This window comes from Triturus cristatus, chromosome 8, assembly GCF_964204655.1.
Source record: "Triturus cristatus chromosome 8, aTriCri1.1, whole genome shotgun sequence".
Classification (NCBI taxonomy): Eukaryota; Metazoa; Chordata; class Amphibia; order Caudata; family Salamandridae; genus Triturus; species Triturus cristatus.
The window spans coordinates 1,314,702,697-1,314,723,507 of record NC_140591.1 but is presented as its reverse complement, the minus strand read 5'-3'; the positions used below and the strand labels follow the sequence as shown (position 1 = coordinate 1,314,723,507).

Here is a 20,811-nt window from a genome sequence, read left to right as displayed (position 1 = left end):
TTTTTTTTTAACCTAAGTGTAATTTAAGTCTTCAGACACGGACTTTACAGACCTAAATGGCACATCCCAGTGAACAAAATCAAAATGGGTGATATTTTAAAATCATAAAAATGCACTTGCATGGGTAGAATATCCACCAGTATCAACATTTTAATTGCTGGAAATGTAAGATTAACAAAAAGGAGTACCCATATACGATAATACAAAATGCACCAGCCAATCACAAACTCGAACGTTTTTATAGAAATTGAATGGTCATGAAACGCTTCTTAAGTCACTGCTAAAAAAACGAGTGGAATAAATTTAGAACTACACTTGATTGCACATCTAAATGTATTTTTGGTGTGCAGAAACACGTCTAATGTGAGTTAAATTACACAGTGTGACTTTATAATATTGTTCAATTTCCTTATGAGTGAGTTAGTGGTATAATTACCTTCTATAGCTTCATGCGTTCTTCTAAAAATAGACAATCAAAATTTTTTTTTAGAAAATATCACAATTACCATAGATAAGGGCTTTTCAGCTTGAGGGTGTCTACAAACTTTACAAAACAATATTATGTCTCAAACAGATGCAGTTTACAACGTGGTTTTATGTCACATTTACTGTGCATCTTCACTATACATCATGTGCATAGGTATTATACTAGCTGTATATCAGTATCCTTTTAGGTGTCTTCTGCATTCCAGTACATTTTGTTTTGTGCCACTTGTCTTTACCATTAACACAAGATGTCTCATTCACGGTTACTTTTGTAAACAAAGTTATGAAAGTGGACAAATGAAACCTTAGTGAGCCTTGACATTTAAGGTTTAATATGCAGGATTAATTTTTAAATCTGGTGTTCTCACTCCTGTAATTTGAGAATTGGTTTTGGACTGGTTATAATTGAAATGTGATGACCTCCTCAAATGTTTCATTGTCCCTTGTAGATTTTTATTGGTTCTGACACAGAATGAGCAATTGGAAGCATATCCTTGTTTTGAAATATTGCAAACTTCACATTCACAGTTAAAGGTATGGGGGAAAGATGGCTTTATGCAGCCAGTCGTGAAGGACGCGTGGTAGGCCTGTCACGCGCGCTGATAGCTTGCCGTCGGTTATACATCATCTCCCCTTCATTGGCTCATGGGCTCTCTCAGCTGAAATGCAAGCGTTCAGAGTGACACATTTATTTTTCATCTCGAACCTTGGTGGTTCCAGGCAGCCTGTGCATCACTGATTTGTTTCATTTCCCTATGCTCACTGCAGATGTTTTGCCAACAGTGCCAGGGCAAGGAGATAAAACCTCGACCATGCTTTCTGATGGAGCCATTTACAGCAGCATCGACTTCACGACCAAATCCAGCTACAACAGCCCTGGGCAGATAACGCAGGCTACGCCGTATGCTACTACGCAGATACTGCACTCAAACAGCATCCACGAGTTATCCGTCGACTTACCTGACCCGCAGTGGAAAACTTCAGTGCAGCATAAAACTGAGCTGACCGGTTTAGGTTATTCTCTGCCAGATCAAGGCAAAGGAAATAACGGTAAGTACATGTTTCTGTTTTCTGACTGATAATGTTCTTACCATCTGTGCATGCGTTGTGAAATCAGCACTTAGTGGTACAGACTGTTGTGCTGTTACATCCTATTAAATTATACCCTACTAATAACATGTACCCTTCCTGCATTAGTCTAGGCGGCAATAGATTCCTCGTGCTCTTCCTTAAATCAGTACCCTCTGTCTTTCCATTTCAGTCTCCTAGATTAACTAGTTATCCTCCTCATGCCAGCTTTTGATCGCTAACTGCATGATATGCATGTGCTCGTGCTGTGAACTAATCACATGACGCCACTGTGACCTTTGACCTTTAACCCTTAGCCTTACTTTACATCCCTGACTACCGATTGGCTGAGGGCTTGTCTAATAGAATGCCACACAACCAGTCACAGGATTTCAGCACCACCAGCTCACACAACAGCTCTGAACGGAGTGGCAGCCTCTCAGGTTGGTTTTGTTTTCTCAAAAGAGAAATCATTTGGTTGTAAGCAGCTTGGTCGATTGTACATTTCATGATACGAAATACTACAGAATAACAGCTTCAGCACATGCATGCCATGGTTTATTGTTGTTCATCATGTTCTGTGCAATTATCCTGTTAAACGAAAAGTGCAATTAACATGCATAAAAATTTAATGCATGCCTAATAGTTTGTGATTTTTCTTTTTGCTATTTCTACTTGTTCAACTGCAAGTGTTCAACACACCCAACCTAGGCTTTCTTTTATTAGTACTTATTAGCATAAACATGCGAAGCCTAGTTCACTTCTCAGAACACCGATTTAGGTCTGGCCTAAAGACAGCTTTAGCTTATTGTTTTTCAACACCTATTGTGAACAATTCAATATATAAAGTGGGCTTCGGACGCCCTTTACTCCTGATTCGATGTGTTTGTACTTGTAAACAGACATCACTTCCGGATATGAATCTTTGTTAAAGCCCCTCCTGAGTATATTGTGCTTGATACCATGATGGATGCTTTCAGAACATAACTGTGCAAAAACCATTAATTACATTGTATATTACACTTTGTGTAGAATTATTTGATTAAATGCATACACGATAAATGAAAATACCTTTTGTATAAAGAAATTGCCAGTGCCATTCTACACTATTCATTAATAAGCATATGACACACACTTCTAGTTTTCATTAGAAAGAAACGTTGGTTTATTTGATTGAAAAATGATATCCAGGAAAAAACTATTAGGGCCTGATTAGATCTTGGCGGATGGGATATTGCGTCACAAACGTGACGGATATCCGCTGTATTACAATGTGCATTCAATACGGCGGGCGGGATATCCGTCACGTTTGTGATAGAGTATCCCATCCGCCAAATCTAAATCCACGGTCGGATTTAGGGCAGTGCAACTGGGGCGACCGCACTGGGTGTGAAGGGGGCGCCAAATTCAGTGGGGGCACTGTGTTTAGCAATAGCTTATGATTGGAGAGATGAGGGGCTCTTTTGCCTGGTGGTAATTAGAGAATCCGAGGAGACGGTCACGTTTTGTGGGGGCACCAAAAGTGAATGTCGCACCGGGCGCCACCAGCGCTAAAGCCGGCCCTGTCTATATCAGGCACTTTGAAATCTGCACTTTGGCTGAGGCTATGAAGCTTGTTGTGTCCTGGAAGACAATAAAAAGCAAAGACAACATATGTCTATATGCACATAAGAGAATCTAAAAACCATCCAGAAGCATGAGTAGGAGAATGGGGAAGTTCCAAGTTTTATTCAGTGTTCTTAAGAATGGCTATTGCCCTTAATGACAATAAAGGGGATTAACTTAGGCCTCAAAACATAAAATGCTACTGCAACTAATCCTTAAAAATAACTGGCAACAAACTGATTGTGGAAATTATTCTGAAAAACACCAAAGGTGAATTGGTGGTTCTGAGTCTGCAAAGTATCCGGCATCTCTACCTGATGATGCTAAAAAAGAAGGATGGATGATTATGGTGCTGTAGATGTGAAACAGTGACAGTCCCCATACACGAAATATATTATATAAGAAATATATAAAATGATTAGCCCTGTTTTTGCACCAGTGCAAAGGTGGTGAACAATACCCCTAAGTCTATTTTTAAAACAAACCCTTGCAATTATTTGCAAGCAGGACTCCAGTTAAATTTTTCATTATTAGTTGCTTTGGTTTATGTTTTACTTCAAAAGCAATTTCATCAGAGAATGTGCTCAATAATCGTGATTATACACAACCATACGTCTTGTGCACAACTTTCACACCTAAATTAAGAAATATGGATGTTTCCTAACGGCCAGAGCTGCCGACTTTAGATCAGGGGAACCAGGGTTGAGTCCTGGTGTTGGCTCAACATCCGTTGATTCTAGGCAAGTCACATAATCTCTCCTGCTTATCCTGTGTTCTGTCCTGACAAATACCACTGACTCTTCTAAGTGAACAGGCACAAACATATTGATGGTTTGAGTGGTGATGGGATGCTATTTCCCCTTTTCTCCACACTATATTTTTGATACTAAGTGGCACCCCACCCATTATAAAGCTCATATTGGCGTACCACATTGGTTTTTACTTTATTTCACAAGTTCATGTATAGTAGAAGTGCCTCCCTGGCTTCAGAGTGTAAGCCACTCTTCATCAAACCGATTTTTGAAGAGCAAGGGGAGTCCTATGAAGCATGACACCTGGTGGTGTGTGAGGACATTCCATCACTATTTTGTGTATGTCAAATAGTTGGCTGAAGTAACACAGGCATAATGCATAATATGCTGAATTAAAATCTCCAAAGTTTTTCACTCTGGAGGCTTTTTTGGGTACATGTAGTACCACTTTACTAGTGTCTTACAAGTAGATTAAATATGCCAATTGGGTGTAAGTCACTGATACCATGTTTAAAGGAGAGAGCACACGCATTTTACCACTGGTTAGCAGTGGTAAAAATGCACAAAGTACTAAAGCCAGCAAAAATAAAGTCAGCAAGAACAGGATGCTGGAAGGCAAACTGTTGGTGGGAAACCTCTCCAAGGATGTCAGGTCCAACATCCACAGTCTGCTGCATAAGTGGTTTCTCAAGTTTGCAAAAATCGCAGGTATCAACATCAAGATGTTGCAGAAGCCTTGTGATTTTAGTGGACAAATGCCACAGGCCAGCACCCTGCTCTGAAAAGTGTTGTAGCCACAGACTCCAGTGCCGTTCAATATTTTGGCCAAAGTCTGATAATGAAGGGTGTGGTCAAGGCCGTGAGATTTGCAAACAATTTCAGTTATTAAATTAAAGAATGTTGATGAAAGCTAAGAGGGTTGCGAAAGTAAAAACTGTGTTGTGGCTCTATAATGTTTGGGAAGCGCTAAGTGAAAAGAGCTGAATCCTGATGATTGATTGGGCATAAACAACAGCTTAACAAATGTGAGTCATCTAATTTCATATGGCCATTGTATTTTTTGGTTCAATCTGTAACTGAACATTGAACAATATTTAGCCAATAGTCAGAGAAGCAATTGTTTAGGCCCTCATGTAAAAGAAATGGATGCAATCATCAGCGGGAGTTCCAACTTAAACAGTGCTACCTTGTGAAACTCTACATTTGAAATAAACCTGTACATTGAAGGACTATTTGGCAACCCAAAAAAACAACACATTTTCAAAGACAATGAAGTACCTAGAAGTAGCATTCCTGAGCAATGTCTCCCCAAAGCATTGTAGAGCAGTACAGGTTTTGTTGTAGGTCTTATTTAACAAAGAATGCCAATGGTGTTGGGTTGATTGTTACTTAAACGTCATATTCTTTCCCTCTATACTTCACTTTTTACTTTATTTAGGCCAATGTACCGCTAATAGAACACTGTTAGTGAGTCAAGTGCATGTGGCACTTCATGATTATTCGAATGCCCAGCTTCCCTTCAAACCATATTCATCACACACCCAAAGGAAAATAAACCTACACTTCCAAAATAGCATGCAAAATTTCTCCAACATTCAGATATGTTTGTAAAATGTTCTTTGTTCTTTTGTAAAACTATAATGTATTAAAACATAACAAATATTACATCTATATTGCTAAGTTTTAATATGTTTTGTTATGTATGCAACACACTGGTTTAGGCTCCTCTAGATTTAGATATAACACACCATAATTGTGATCATATATCTTGTGTCTGTTCTCATGATATTGGAATGGTGTGAGGTTATATGTGCTGAAATGTATCAATTATAGGTGGAAAAGGTGGCAAAAAGAAGAAAAACAAAAACAACACAAAATCACAGAAAAACAATGGTTCTAACTGGGCTAATGTACCCCTGCCACCACCTCCAATTCAGCCCCTGCCAGGCACCGAGTTAGAGCATTATAACATGGAGCAACATATGGGGTAAGTTGATCATTATTTCTTCTCAATACATAGCAACCTTCTAGGCAAGAAACAATCTATTTAAAATTATATTTCAGGCCATATAAATATGCAGATTATGGCACATATCTTCAGGTTTAGTGACAATGTGAATAGCAGTATAAAGTTGGTCATGCAGTGGCTTCATTTTTCATTAGTTAATAAGCATGTATTTTTGCAGTAAAATGTTTCCTCATCTATATAATAATATAAAATGAGAATGCCGATCTAGGTTTGTTTACCATGAAACCAGTGACATTTTCTGATGTTGGATAATTTAGTATTAACTGATTCCTTTTTCTAAATCCTTTATATTTGATATTTTCATATAGTGCAATTTTGACAATTTACATAGCTGCTTAATGTAAATTGAAGTAAAATGAATAAACGTCTTTCTTTGAAGTTTCTTTTTAGTCCAAATATACAAATGCAATTACCATTTTGAAAAGTAATAGCAAATTAATACATTTCTTTTTATATATTTGGGTTTGAACTGATTTAAGAAAATGAGTCCTATTAATAGATGCTTTGTACATAATGATGTTGTTTGAGGATATGATGGACTGTCAATTTCCATTAAGAAGCAGGCTTCTGCATATGCAAATGAGTGATAATGACTTTGAGAAAGACATTACATGACATATAGAGAATATTTGCATACAGGTTGACATTTCAGTAAGAATGCTAAGTGTTTTGAGGGGCAACGGCTTATGGCAGAAGAAAGGATCAATAGCTTCTTAGTTAAGAAAGTTAACATTGAGGCTTCTCTCAAATTAAGAGAGATATGAGCAGTGTTGACTTCAAAGCAAGGTCCCAGACAATTAGATGAATCAGATGTGAATATGGCAAAGGCTAGCTTAACAAACTGGTAAAAAGCTTGTCTCGTTGTGGAGTGTGTATTGGCCCATAGCATTAAAAGAACTGTGAAAACTAAGGAATTGATATGACATATATTGATCTACAAATATAATCTTTGCTTGTGCTTGATTATGTGTTTGATGGCTGTAGTAAAGAAATGGACCTGGAGATGATGAATCACATTGTCAATGGAAAGGAATGAGGAATGTGAAAGCCCGACTGGTACTCTATTGCTTTATTCATTGTAATTCTTAACAAAAGTAAAGATCATTTTTTACCTGTTTCAAAGGGTAGGAATGAGTGGATTTTGTTGATATTTTGTAGTTGAACCCGGTAGCATGGCATCAGCTATGCTGGATTAAATAAGAGAGGAGAGAGTGACATGCTCTTATTGGAAAATGTTGGTTAGCACACAGTCTTGGATAGTTGATACACCAACAGTTGTAGAGTAAAGCCAAGAAAAGCTAGATACCACTTTCCTTTGGAAGCATTGCACACATTTCTAAAACCATAAAAAGCAACTGCTATGCTGCTGCATATTAACATGGGGATGCCACTTTTATGTCTAGTTGAGGTGGTGTAGATTAAGTATCCAACTTATTCTTGATATTTCTGTGGAAAAATTGGTTGAATTCATGCTGTTCTATGACATCTGCTCTTTGATGAGTTACAGTATTTATCTTGCTATAGCTTGCAACATGTAGTTTCATAGGAGAATCATTCACCTGTTTTTTATCATTCAAGAACAGGTGAAATATTTTGTCATTTTAAAATTTAGAGATTTTAATTTAAACTCCAGTAAAACATTGGTGTTATTATGCAACAATTATGAACACATTGAACACATTCTGTCCAGAAATAACTTGGATTCCAAATTCATGTTCATTATTGGATGGCAAATGGACATCTTTAATGAGGCCTGGAAAGGGGGGTGGGGGGTACCTGTGAATTGGAGTTGATATTACATACATTTTATTTGTTCTATGAGTGGCAGGCAAATGGTTCCTAGGTCCTATCTTCAACTGTATAGTAATGCAAGCAACAATACAATTGCACTAAAATGGGCTTACTCAATGGCATAGATGTTGTGTGTATTCCACTCACAATTTGACTAAAGTATGACATTTTTAAAGAAGTGTATTTCACTGCATCAGTTTGAGGTTATCCAAAGCAAAATAACTGTTTCCTTTCAACAGCAACCATTGATCATGTTGACTTCAATTTTCGTACCTCTTTGCTCATTGAAAATTGTGTTGAAGTACAAAGCAATTATAATTCTTTCATGGACATTAGAGTGCACAGTACACCATCTGTTGAGAATTAAATGTGTTACAATACCATAATTATGTAAGCTAATGATTATAACGAATGCTTTGCTAGCGCATTAAATCCAAGAAAATATTAATTGAGTTGTTTTAGAGGCATTATGTCATTTTTTCAAGAATTTTTTCAGAATGTTTCCTTTTAACAATACATCACCTGCATGTTTTGCTTCAAGAGTAACACTTGTACAATGCAATTATTTGGTGCGTACCCTGAAATTTCTACATGTGTGTCTGGTCCTCCTCTAAGACAACATGTCTTCCGTTTCCATCTTCCGTTCTTCAAGTTACAGTATCCCTGTGGAATTGCATCCCGGTTTGGCTGGATGCAGTTGCTCCCTTCCGGTGCATCGTACACAGAAGATGGGGGCTCCACTTACAGGACACCGGTTCCTGTCCCTACTTCAGCCGGAATATTCCCTCGATGCACAGGGATACCCCCCCCGAGGACATCGGTTCTACTCAGTTCCATGAGCTTCACGGATCCCATCCCCACTTAGATTTTTGGAACACAGGCTCTCTCAGGCATCTAAATAACCTCTTGTCCTGATGATGATCCCCCTACTTTTCAGCAGGGATCAAAATATCGTCAACACCCACACCGTGACTCCAAATGTGTGATAATTTATGTGTAGCACAAGTTGTCCTTTCGCATTGTGACTGCCTTGAAAATGTATTGATAATGTTACTTTTAGAAGTGAATGTCTGAGGTCTGGAAATCTTCAGATTTCCATACCCTGCTATGCTACCCTCTAGATTGTTGCTGTATTGTTCCTTTTAATGTATGTTGAATAAATACAATCTTTTCCATTTGGCTACATCAACACAGCGCTAATGTGTGGCTCTGTGCTTATGCTTTTCATGCTCTTTGGTAGGGACCTATGTCTCTAGTAATACACATATTACTTCTGACAGATGGGTTTTCCATTTTGAAGGAATTCACAACAGTATCATACCTACTAATGACTGTAATGTGGGGCAGTTTGTGGAAGGGACTTTAAACCTAATATTCACAGTTTATGAAGTTTAGAAGGTAATATCAGTTTTGACCAAGAATAAGGCACGAGGTTCAGACAGATTCCCACCAGACCTGTGCATTGTTAATATAAAGGACTGGGCCGACGCTTTGACTCAAACCTTGAATGCTGCAGTTAGGGATAGATCCCCACCAACAGAGGCCACTTCTGTTACTGTCCCTGTCTTTAAGTAGTGCAACAAGGATAACCCTTGATGTTATAGGCAGTTCTAACTGATTGATTCAGTGGTTAAGGTTGCGGGAAGGGTCCTTCTGGACAGATTAGTGTTGTGGACTGGCAATCAAAACATTTTTTAGAGGTGTAGTATGGATTTAGGCCTAGTTGGTAGGCTGTGGAGCAATGCCTGAATCGGTTTATGCTTTTATGTAAATAAACTGTTGCCCATTCAGGTTCTGTTAATTTAGCTTTTATAGATCTCACCTCAACCTTTGACCGGATAAACTGAGACAAACTTTGGCGAATTATCATGTCTATAGGGATGGACCCAGATAATGTCATATTTCTTCAGAGACCTCCTTGCAAATGCAGTGCATAAGTACGATTTACAAAAGATTTGAAATGCTCCTGTTGTTTCAAAGCTGGTAGAGGGGTGATACAGAGATTTATTGAGGCCTCATTTTGTATTCACTCTGTATGTTAATAAGCTTGAGCAAGTCTTGGTGGTACACATCCAAGCGGAATGCCCACAGGTGGGGGTCATGATCTTTGCCGGTGTCACTGTATGCAAACTATGCAGTGTTAATGTCAAAGATGGCAAGGAGTCTGCAGCCTCCGTTGTACTCTTTTGCTGCCTTCATGGGCGACCTTGATTTATTGTTTAACGTTAGTAAATCTTTTGTGATGCTTGTAGGCTCTCAATCAACCAAAACAAAACATTTTAGATTGGGAACACATATTCTACCTAAGGCTAGGGCATTCTCAAACCTGGGCATTCTGTTTGATTCAAACCTGAGCTGAAGCCCTTTGGTGAATGAAAAAAAAGCTCAATTTACCAGGGCTAACACATCTGTATTTAATTTTGCCACAAGGTTGGGTAGAAGAGTTATTAGGGCATTAGTGCAGGTTGAGCTAGCTAAATGTGTTTCAAAAGTGACTTATGGGAGTGATATTTGGGGGTATATCAAACAGAAGCAATTGCAGACTGTTGGGAAAAAAATTAAGACAACAGTTATGTGTTTCACAATGTGTCTCGACTTATGCAGTGCATGAAGAATTGGAAGTAGGCTATGTAACTGATATAAAGGCCCTTCATCCATTCTTGCTTTGGATTAATATGTGGACAAGGAATGAAACTAAGCTGAACAAAGATTTGTTGAAGGACTGCCTCTCCCTCGAATACTCTCATCATATTCCGTGGCTTAAATACATTAAGAATTCAATGCAGATTTTAGGAAGGGTCACATTTTTTCAGCACCCCAAAGAGAATATTTAAGGCTGACTCTAAATGGATTAGAGAACATTTTATGCGGCACAGTATTTTGGCTATAGAACAAGTAGCCTTTCAGATGCCCATGGTACACAAATACATCTTGTTGAAATCGGTTCAAACAATGGAGGCTTAACTTACAGTTGTAAGGAGAAAATATGGCCACTACTACTTGCCAGATTTAGACTGGATCTATTGCACTACCTATTACCCTTTTCTCATGGCAGGCAAGCTGATCATACACGTGTGTCCTGCGGCTGTGACAAAGAGTCTCAGTAGGACACTATGCACTTTATAATGTTTTGTGAATGTAATGCTGCACCAAGGAAGGCGTACAATATCCCTTTGTTAAAGCATAAAAAATGCTCGCAGGTACAACCAACTCTCCTGTTCTTACAACTGTTACCTGCAGATATTATTTTGAATGTAGCAAGTTTTTTAAAAGCCGCAATGAGAAGGACAAACAGCCGAGATGTGTGAGTATCTGTGGATAGAGTGTCTTGGATTTTAGTTTATGTTTTATATTGCTGGATGACATCTTTTAAATGGATGGATGTTATACACTTTTTAACATGTTATCTTTGTATTGTGGTGTTGTTGGTATTTGTGTTGCTTTTATGGTTTGTGCAGAAAATGAGAAAAGTTTGATGATGATGATTTTCACACACTACTCCTTAAAGTTAATTTCTTTAGAATTGGGCTGTGGACTTCTGCCTAATACATTTTACACCCAAGAGAAGTGTTTATTTCAAATGCAAAATGTCCATCTTGGTCCAACTCCTACATAACTCTTTGAAGCCAAAAGAAAAAAATTAATAGCAACTCTGATCTTTTTTTAGAATAAATATCATTTGAGATGTATATATATTCCCCCTGTTATTACTATAAAGAAATAGACTTTTAACCAAGCACCCTTATGATTTTAGGTATGACAGTGATGGTTGGTGTCCACCTTTGCCAATTCAGACATACCTGCACCAGGGTATGGAGGATGAGCTGGAAGAAGATGACGAGAGAGTCCCAACACCACCTGTGCGTGGGGTGGCTTCCTCGCCTGCAGTATCATTCGGTCAACAGTCTACAGCAACGTTGACCCCCTCACCACGGGAGGAGATGCAGCCTATGCTTCAGGCTCACCTTGATGAATTGACAAGAGCATATCAATTTGATATAGCAAAGCAGGCCTGGTAATTATCTTGGATTGTACAAAAAGTTAATAACCTAAATATATACGTGTTTGCTAATAAACGTAATGCTTGCTAGTAGTAGTAGTAATTACATCAGACAACCAAAGATGGCAGGAGGAGTACTCCATATGGATTCCTTTTAGCAACCTTCCACCTAATAGCTACTGAAATACAGTGGAAAATCTTTAATTTTCAATTACCATTTGCAAAATACCTTTTGATGCATTATCACCTCTATCATAAGCAGGGCCACTGGAATTATGCAGCAGGAGAGGGCCAAATTTTGCATAAGGCATGAGTTCATTTGGTGGCAAGAAATGGAAAATTATGTAGCATAATGTGGCACATTTTGTAACAGTATTACTTCATTATTTCATCATTTTTAAACTTGGTAACACTGTATGAGCATTGGTTGCAGCTCATTAGTCCCAGTTTAACACCCAATTAAAGCAATAAGTAACAGAAAGGTGGCCAGTCCAGCTTTACAAAGTGCTTTCCACTGCGTGGCAACACATTGCTCCATTTTTAGAAACTTTTGAACCATTTGAGCTAGAAACACAATTTGTTTTGTCAAAATCTGCAGATAATGCAGTAGATGATAGATTATGTGGCAAATGGGGAAAATCTAAAATTATGTGGAAATCACCGCACAATCGCATAATTCCAGTGGCCCTGTTCATAAGTAATATAATTCAATCATTGTAATTTTGAAAACAGGTAAGTATTCCTTTGCAACAGAAAGAAAATATCAAGTAATGAGTATGGATATATAATTTCATATCTAATTGACAAGCAGAGATTTTTTGTTTCAAAACTGGTTCAATGTTAATAGATCTATTATCATCAGTTTAGTATCTGATCACCTGAATGCTCTAATGCATATTAACTAGAGCCAATAATAATGAAAAACAGTCTTTTAGTTTTTCTATTAGACTTAGCTCATTTTGCTTTACATTTCTATACTTTTGTGTAAGACAGCAATTGCCCACACAATAATTGGCCAAAGGGAATGTGACAGGCCCACGCCTTGATACTACCTATATGTGAGCTCCTAAATTGTCCAATTGGAGGACCTAGAGAAGTAAATGTTTTTCACGCACAATATTCTCTGATCAGCAGGTAGTCCTTGGAATATTTGTGTGATGTGAGAGGAACACCTATCCAAAAAGATACAACTAAAAAATAAATAAATGTAAATTTCCACATTTCATTTATTATAATAAAGGAAAACTTCCATATGAAAAATATCGCAACATGTATAGAATTGATAAGGAGTGCTAATGTTCGTGAAAATCATTACATCAGTGAAAATTAGAAAGACAGTGAGTATGTACTCTACAAGTAGCCATGGGGGGGAAGTAATGATTTGACACAATTTGAGACTTTGCAGTGGTCAAACCTTGAACCTTCACATCCAAAATGTCTCAATCTGTGCATCATGGGAGCTACTGATAATTAGTGTATACCTGATTATGAATGATCTGAGTATGTGAGACCAGTTTGTAATTGCTGGTTTTGACAGATCAGGATTTCTACATTGAGGCATTTTTAATGGAGCTTATAAAGCTGACTAAAGACAAGACAGTATGTGGCAAGGGTGCCCCATTGGTTAGTAGGCAAGGTGTGTACTAGACAAAGGGTCCTATTGAAATTTGGTGGAGGTGACGCATTGGCCAAAGAATGGTGGATGTCACATCCTTCCAATGCAGAGTGCATAGCCACAAAATATATAAAGATAGTGGCCCAATAAACAGACAAAACCAGTATCTAAGCCATACACATTATTACTATATCTGAGAATACTGTTGCTGGCAACATTACCAATCAATCATGAACGTAAATGAACATCGCAGTCTAGAATTCTACAATTACTTTGCAATTTGATAGCTATTATTAGTCATGCCTGGTCTGTCCTAATGTGGCAGGGGCTGCATTGTGAGCATACTTTGTCTGGGACTGTTTAGTAGAGTTCAAGAACAAATAGAACAAATCGGTGAAACCAAAAGTGAAAGCAATTTCATACAAAGCCAGTTTGTCTTTAAATTGTATTGTGAATGTTGACAGGATATTCTTGCCATCATGTTATGCTATAGAAGACATAGTAACTTGTAAGGATTTATTTAAAAGGATGGGCCACTATTACCCCAGATAATTCTTCAAACTCCCATTTCTTGGATATTCTGTCATACTTGTGATCACAGCCACATAGCTATTTCTATTTATTTCTACTTATTTATTAACTGTTCAATTAATTAAAATCATTACAGTTAAAAACAATCAGCATATAAAAACTAAAACAATGATGCTAAAAACTTCTGTTTGTCTTACATAAAATTAAGCGCCCTACCCCAGTGACAACACGATCGTCCCTCCCCCGAGTTTATAGTCAATGCCGTGTGGCGTTGCTCACTTTCGTGAAATTCCCTTTGAGCCTCGATAGGTAAACAGCTATACAGGATAATGGACAACGGCTCTTACATTCCAGTTCGCCCTTGCAGGTGTTGGGGCTGTCTTAGACTGGCGGGCTAGGGATGTTTTAAGGACACTAAGCTTACTTTCGCCAGATTTGCGGTGTCCTTCACCAGAGTTTTGGTGCTTTCATTGGCAGTTTTTGGGGCAATCCTGATTTGATGGATGAATTTTGCCAGTCTTGCTAGTGTCGTCGTGTCGGTGGAAGATGGACACAAAGCTGACGCTTCGCTGCATTACTCTATTCCACTAGTAATGCAGATTGGACGCAGGAGTCGCCAGCGGTCATTATTAAAGTTCGGGCAGCAGCATAGGAGATGCAGCCAGGATTCCCTCATATAGGGACAAAGTCTGCAATTTGTAGATTCCCCCTTACGGGCCCATGCAAGATTAAAATCGGCAACTCCTAATACAGTTAGTCTCATGTAAAGGATTTTGCTTCGGGCCAGTGGGGTGAGAGCATCACTTAGGTAAGGTTGTGCTTTGCAGGAGTTATTCAGAGGGTCTAAGTGGGCGCTTGAACAAAGAGATTTAGTGTCCAGATCAAAGGAGGTTTCATGTACTTAATGGATTTTTTCCAAGCATTCAGGCGGATGTCCCGCCGTGGTATGCTTTCTTCCTTGATCTTCAAAGTTTTAAGCGCTTTTCCTAGGCTGATATGCCAGGCCATGCCTGACCCCTCAACGATTATTCTCAGATGGTATTTCAGAGAGTGGACCGGGGCTCTGAGTAGCCTTATGTATAACTTAATAATCTCCCCCTGGCATGTCAGGTCTGGCCTTGCTAGGCCTAGCTCCAGTCTTAGCCCTGCGTTCCTGGCTGACCTTGTAATATGTAGCACAGATTTGTATGCCTTTACTTGGGCTGAGTTGAGGGAGGCATACAGTCGTACGGGGAAGACATTGTGGCCGTAACTAATAGCTGGTAATAGTTTAGCTTTCAGGATAGTTAGTATTGGACCAGCAGACGGGCTGATCAAGCGATGGCTTAGTTGTTTTAGTACGTATATGACCTTGCTGGCCTTGGAGCACAGTTGTTTCAGGTGGGCCTTCTCCTTGGCCCGCTCCATCAGCCAATCTCCTAAATAATTATATGAATCCACCGTGTTGATTTGTAGATTTTCCATTTGCCATTGTGCGTACTTCTTCCGATGATAAGTCCCAAAAATGACCACCTTGGTTTTCCCTTGATTGACAGTCAGGTTGTTCATATTGTTGAAACAATTTAATGCATGTAGGGCTCTTTGTAGGCTCAACCTTGTATGGTTCAATATGCTGTATCGTCGGCGTATTGTAGCACCGGCAACCTCACGCTTCCTATTCTGGGAAGTATTAGATTTGCTCCTTTTAGGTCCTCCCCCTGGTCTGTTGTGTATAAATTGAAAAGGATGGGGGCCAGCACGCATCCTTGCTGCAACCCATTCTCCGTATTTATTTTGGGGGACACTGTGCGGCCACTGGTTTTAACCCTCACCCAGGTGTCTTCGTAGAGTGATCTGATTGCTTTCAAGAGGTTTGGTGGAATGCCCCAGTTTTCTAGCTTCCACCACAATCTTTTGCTAACCACTTTATCGAAGGATGTGCTGTAGTCCACACAACAGCAGAAGAGTGGGGGATGATTCCTTAAGGTTGCCTTAGATGGTAAATAGGTCAGTGCCAATACGTTGTCCAAGGTTGATGACTGTGACCTAAATCCGGTCTGGTAGAAGGGTATTATGCTCTTCTCTTCGGCCCACTTCTCCAAGTCCTTCAGTAGAAGGCGAGCATATGCCTTTGCTTCCATGTTAAGCAGGGCTATAAGCCTGTAGTTTGATGGCTTGAGTCAATCCCCCTTTTTGAAAATGGGTACCAATATTGAGCCCTTCCAAGAATCAGGGGTTATGGCTGTCAAGAAGGTGTAGTTAAAGAGCGGAGTTAGGGTTGCTGCCCAGAAATCGGGAGCCATTGTAAAGACCGGTGCTGGTATCCTGTTGAGCCCTGGTGCCCCATCTTTCTTCATGATCTTAATGGTCTTAGTGACCATTTGAGGGGTTGTCCATACTGCAGGAGTACAGTGTGGTGCATCCTGGGATCTAGTTTCCATTGGCGAGCTGCCAGCGCTGATGGTCATGTCTCCTAGCTTTGCACTGGCTAGACCGGCTAGTCCTTCTCCGCGGCTGGTCCCCTCTGTGCTGGCCATGTTTGTGGGTGCAATTACATAAAGCTGCTTCACGTATATCATTCAGTCTTTTTCAGCTACGCTATTTTCTCTCAGGGCCCCTCGACCGCTCAGCTGGTTTATGTGTCTCCATAATCCAGCGAGGTTCTTTTGCTTGAGCAGGGAGAAAACTTTGAGCTATTCCCTTTCCATATTGGCTTTTTTAAGTTCCCATGTTTTTTTCCTTAGGGCTGCCCTCAATGAAGCCACATATCAAAATGTGTTTTAAACTTCTTTTGGAACATAGAGCCTGATTAATTTAGAGTTTGGCGGATGGGTTAACCCTGTAACAAGCTTAATAGATATCCTGTACAACTTATTACAGGTGCCACAGGATGTAATGTATATGGATGCCATTTATAGGTCACCAGGGCTTACAGCTGTGGCCCTTGGTTTGCCATTTGCGACCTATGGCACTGGTTTTGTGACCCCTGGCTACAGAGATCTCAAAATCAATGCCAAGAACATAGGGGCAGGTCACTTTTATGCCCATTTTATATTATACTAATAGAGAATAATAATTTGTTATGTCCTAATAGGGAAATACCAAAATGGAGCACCAGGAACTGGAATAAAATGTGTGGTGGCAGCAGCGATAAGTACAAAATAGTTTGAATGTATGTGGGTCAGATGTGTTCGTGTGAGAGTGACAGTGTGCATTTGTGTATATCTGAGTGAACAGATGGGAGTTAAAGTGAATGCAAGTCATTGACAGTGAGAATCAGTGAGATTGGATGTCAGCATCTGAATAGGAGTGAGTAAGAGTAAGTGGCAATGAGTGAGTGAGATTAAGAATGACTAAGTGAGTGAGAATGGGTAATTGAGATTGAACATGAGAGGAATAAACAAGGATGAATGTGAGGGAGTGTTAGAGTGTGAGTGTGAATGACTGACGTGAATAAGTGAATAAATGAGAATAAGTCAGAATAATTTAGAGTAAGGGTGATTCTAAGTGATAGTGAGTGAAGACGTATGGGTGAGACTAAATGAATTCAAGTGAATGCTAGCGAGAGTGAGTGCCTGTGAATGTGGGAGTCAGACAAAAAGTGCTGATGCTGCCAAACCTGAGGATGCTCTTGGTTTAGGGGGGCTCCATTGGTAAAATGTTGGTAGCCCATTTGAGGTCATTCTTTTCATAAGGGAGGGCTACCATGACCACAGAGTGGCCCTGACAGACTAGAGGTAAGAATCCCCATTTGAACACTGCTTAAAAATGGTTGTCTCATGTTTTTCACTTGTTCGCTACAACTGAGGGCTAGTATTATGCCCCTCCGCCAATGATCATGTCAGCATTCTAACATTGGTGATGTCTAAGATAGAAAGGTGTCTGTGTGGTGCTATTATTTTATTCTTGCTGTCTTTATGGAACTTCTACAATGTTAATTATTATTTTTAATTTTATTTATTATTATTATCCGGGTTATGGCACCTTGACATGAATTCCTGTGTAATTCAGAGTCATAGGTCATATGATGCCACTTCCCTTGATATCGTCGTGGCATTTTGTTGAATCGATTTCCATGAATACTGTTCTTGTAATAAAGTATACAGGGTCATGGCAAGAGTAACCCTAAACCAAGCTTTCATTCAAGCCGTTGGGTTCAACATGGAGAGCTGTTAAATGATGTCCATTCCACATGTTTTTTTCTTCTGTTTTAGGCATATTCAAAGTAACTCTCAGCCACCTCTAGCTCCGGTTCCACCCCTTGGATATGTTTCTGGAGCATTTCTTTCGGAAATGAAAGCCAGCATTGCAGATGACGAAGAGGACGACATTGAAGAGGAAGACCTAGAAGTCACCAGGCCACTGAGAGGTCTGGAACATACACCAGGTTCCAGCACAGACAATCTCGACAGCTCTGTGACTGGTGAGTACTCACTAGAATCAGCAAATATTGAATGCAAGGATGTTTGCTCAGAAATGCATGCTGCTCTAATTCTTTAACATTTATAGTGCGTTAGTATCAAACACGGAGTTAAAGCAAAACAGGATTTGGTACTACGTTTGCATAGCTGTTAAATGATAAGAAATTTCATGCATTTTAAAAAGCTTAAATACATGAAAGGAAACTCAATTTTATCCGAGGCTTTCATGCGAAGTTCACACTGCTGGCGAAGCAAGCCTATTATTCCACTTGAAAAATACTTTGACATTGAGCAAGTATATTTTTTTGAATTAAAGAAACAACCAATTATAAAGGAAGATGTAACGTTTCTAAGATGCAGTTTTTGATATTCAAGGAATACAACTATTTACTAAGTAAATTGTCATTTCTTTCAATAGTTAGGTTTGTCAATATCACTGAAAAAGGGTCAATTGAGCACATATGTGGTGTACTGTCTAATCACATTCAGTACTGTTCTGATCCTTGTGGAATCTTTTTTTTACATATATATATTCAGCAGTTGCATTCATATTTCATGCCACATTATGGGGCGCATTTTACTTTCAGATTATGATTGCAGATTACACATAGGAAGGGAAAGCCCTCTCTAAAAGATTGATAGGACTGTTGGTAAATGTTGTTTATACTGCAAGAGCAAATCAAAACAAATATGGGGGAGCCTAGTATAGTTTTCATTCTGTCCATTAGGTCAGATTGTCTATATCAATTTAGAAAGATTCATGCACACTCCAACTCATCAAACATGAGATTGTATAACGTCTGTGAAGTTTATTCTGCCATATTGGATTCGTTTTAATCCCTTGTCTTGTTTTGGACATAATACTGCTAAAATCACTGCACTTTAAATATAGCACAGCACATGTGCACTTTAGGGATACAAAATAGCTCCTGGTACCCGGAATCAATTATAAAAAGACTTCTCTTTGATATATATAAAACTGCTTACATTTTACAAATAGTATATGCTTTTATAAAAGTTTTCCCCTTTTTTATACCTTGTGTAAAATAATATTTGATGAAATGTGTTTGATGTATATGTTTTTAGAATAATTTTTATGTTAAATGTAAGGTGTATGCTATGGTTTTAAATACCTATGCTTAAAATTAATAAACTTGAAACTAATGAAACAGCCAGGGAGGTTAAATACAGCAGTATGTGTTTTAACATTTGTTGATGTACGATTTTTTTACACTCGTTGTAGCCAAATATTATTAGAAAGTGGCTTTGACATGTAGAGTTATAGTGAGAAAAAACCCACACACATATTGTGCAGAGCTATATGTAGTCTATTTATTGATGATAAATACTGTGTCTGGAGGGTGGACCATAAATCGAAATATTCAGAATTTACCTTAGGGACAGGATGGCTAACTGGGAAGAGATAACCATGTTGTCATCCGATTGCACCTCAGCCCTGAATCACTTGCTGTACACATTTGCAGAACTTTGCCCTCTTAACAAAACAAGAAAGCGAAAGCCACCAACCCCCACAGAGGGAAGAGACAGTGTGACAGTGATGAAGCACCGGCTCCTATATGATTCCTCTATGGCCCTTGCTCAATTAAATGTTGGACTACTTTATTCAGCGTCTTCTTTCTCCCTGACCCTCAGGCTAGACTCCATGCCACCGTAATTAAGATTTAACAACCTCGGCTACACTACTGCAAGTAAAAATCCTGCCACAACCTAAGGCTGCAGAGTTAAAGTTTAAATTCTTGAATTCAGAGTGTTGGCTTATTAGTAGACCCGTATGTTAAGCCACTTTGCCTGAATTCCTAGCATAATCCCCCACAGGCATGAATTCCGCATATTTTTGCATATCTTACTCAGAGTTCTGAAGAATTTTCATTATGAATGCAGTAAAAGCTTTTCGGTAGTAATATATTAAAAGATAATGACAATACGTTTTGCATTGCTCTTTCTTTTCAACATGAGAAAATATGTTAAACAAGGCAGATCTATGCTATGAATTAAATATAGATGTAAAGTTCCAATATGTACAGATTTTCCATTCCATAACCAGAAAGGCCTCCACTGAGAAGGGTGTGCCCAACACTATACAGGTGTTTTAAAGTCAAGGTCACCAGTACTTCTAAAGCTTAGAAAATCAAGATATACATACCCTGGTACTGTCTGCTTGTGGTGCTATATTGAGATTGCGGCAAAATTAGTAGTTCAATATACATCTGACATAATGTAATATTTTAATCATATCATCTCTGTCGGATTCTCACAAATGTAAATATGTAATAATTATTTTTAATGTTTAGTGATTTTATAATTATGGTTAAATTGATTTCCCTCATGGTGTTTTTACTCTTTTCTAATATTGTAAGATTTTAATTAATCAACAATAAACTACTACCTACCTAATACTTAAAGAAGCAGACCCTAAACAGAGCTGTACTTAACCTGATTTTTAACTGAAGGGGACACACTAGTTCCACCTATCAGGGAGCCATGCAGTCGTACTTGTGAAAAATAGGATGGTA

At 38.8% G+C, this 20,811-nt stretch overlaps 1 protein-coding gene across 13 annotated transcripts in view; it reads left to right on the top strand.

The window, feature by feature from the left end:
- Positions 1-20,811, top strand: part of ROBO2 (roundabout guidance receptor 2) — a 746,476-nt gene that overhangs the window by 685,438 nt on the left and 40,227 nt on the right. For 7 of the 13 annotated variants that reach the window (XM_085623036.1, XM_085623031.1, XM_085623029.1 and 4 more), the window contains 5 exons: positions 1,255-1,536; positions 1,872-1,997; positions 5,745-5,898; positions 11,486-11,746; positions 18,071-18,279. In XM_085623036.1, coding sequence (XP_085479162.1) covers positions 1,255-1,536; positions 1,872-1,997; positions 5,745-5,898; positions 11,486-11,746; positions 18,071-18,279 — 1,032 coding nt within the window. The remainder of the gene's footprint in view (positions 1-1,254; positions 1,537-1,871; positions 1,998-5,744; positions 5,899-11,485; positions 11,747-18,070; positions 18,280-20,811) is intronic. The other 6 variants (XM_085623037.1, XM_085623034.1, XM_085623032.1 and 3 more) reach the window with 3 other exon arrangements.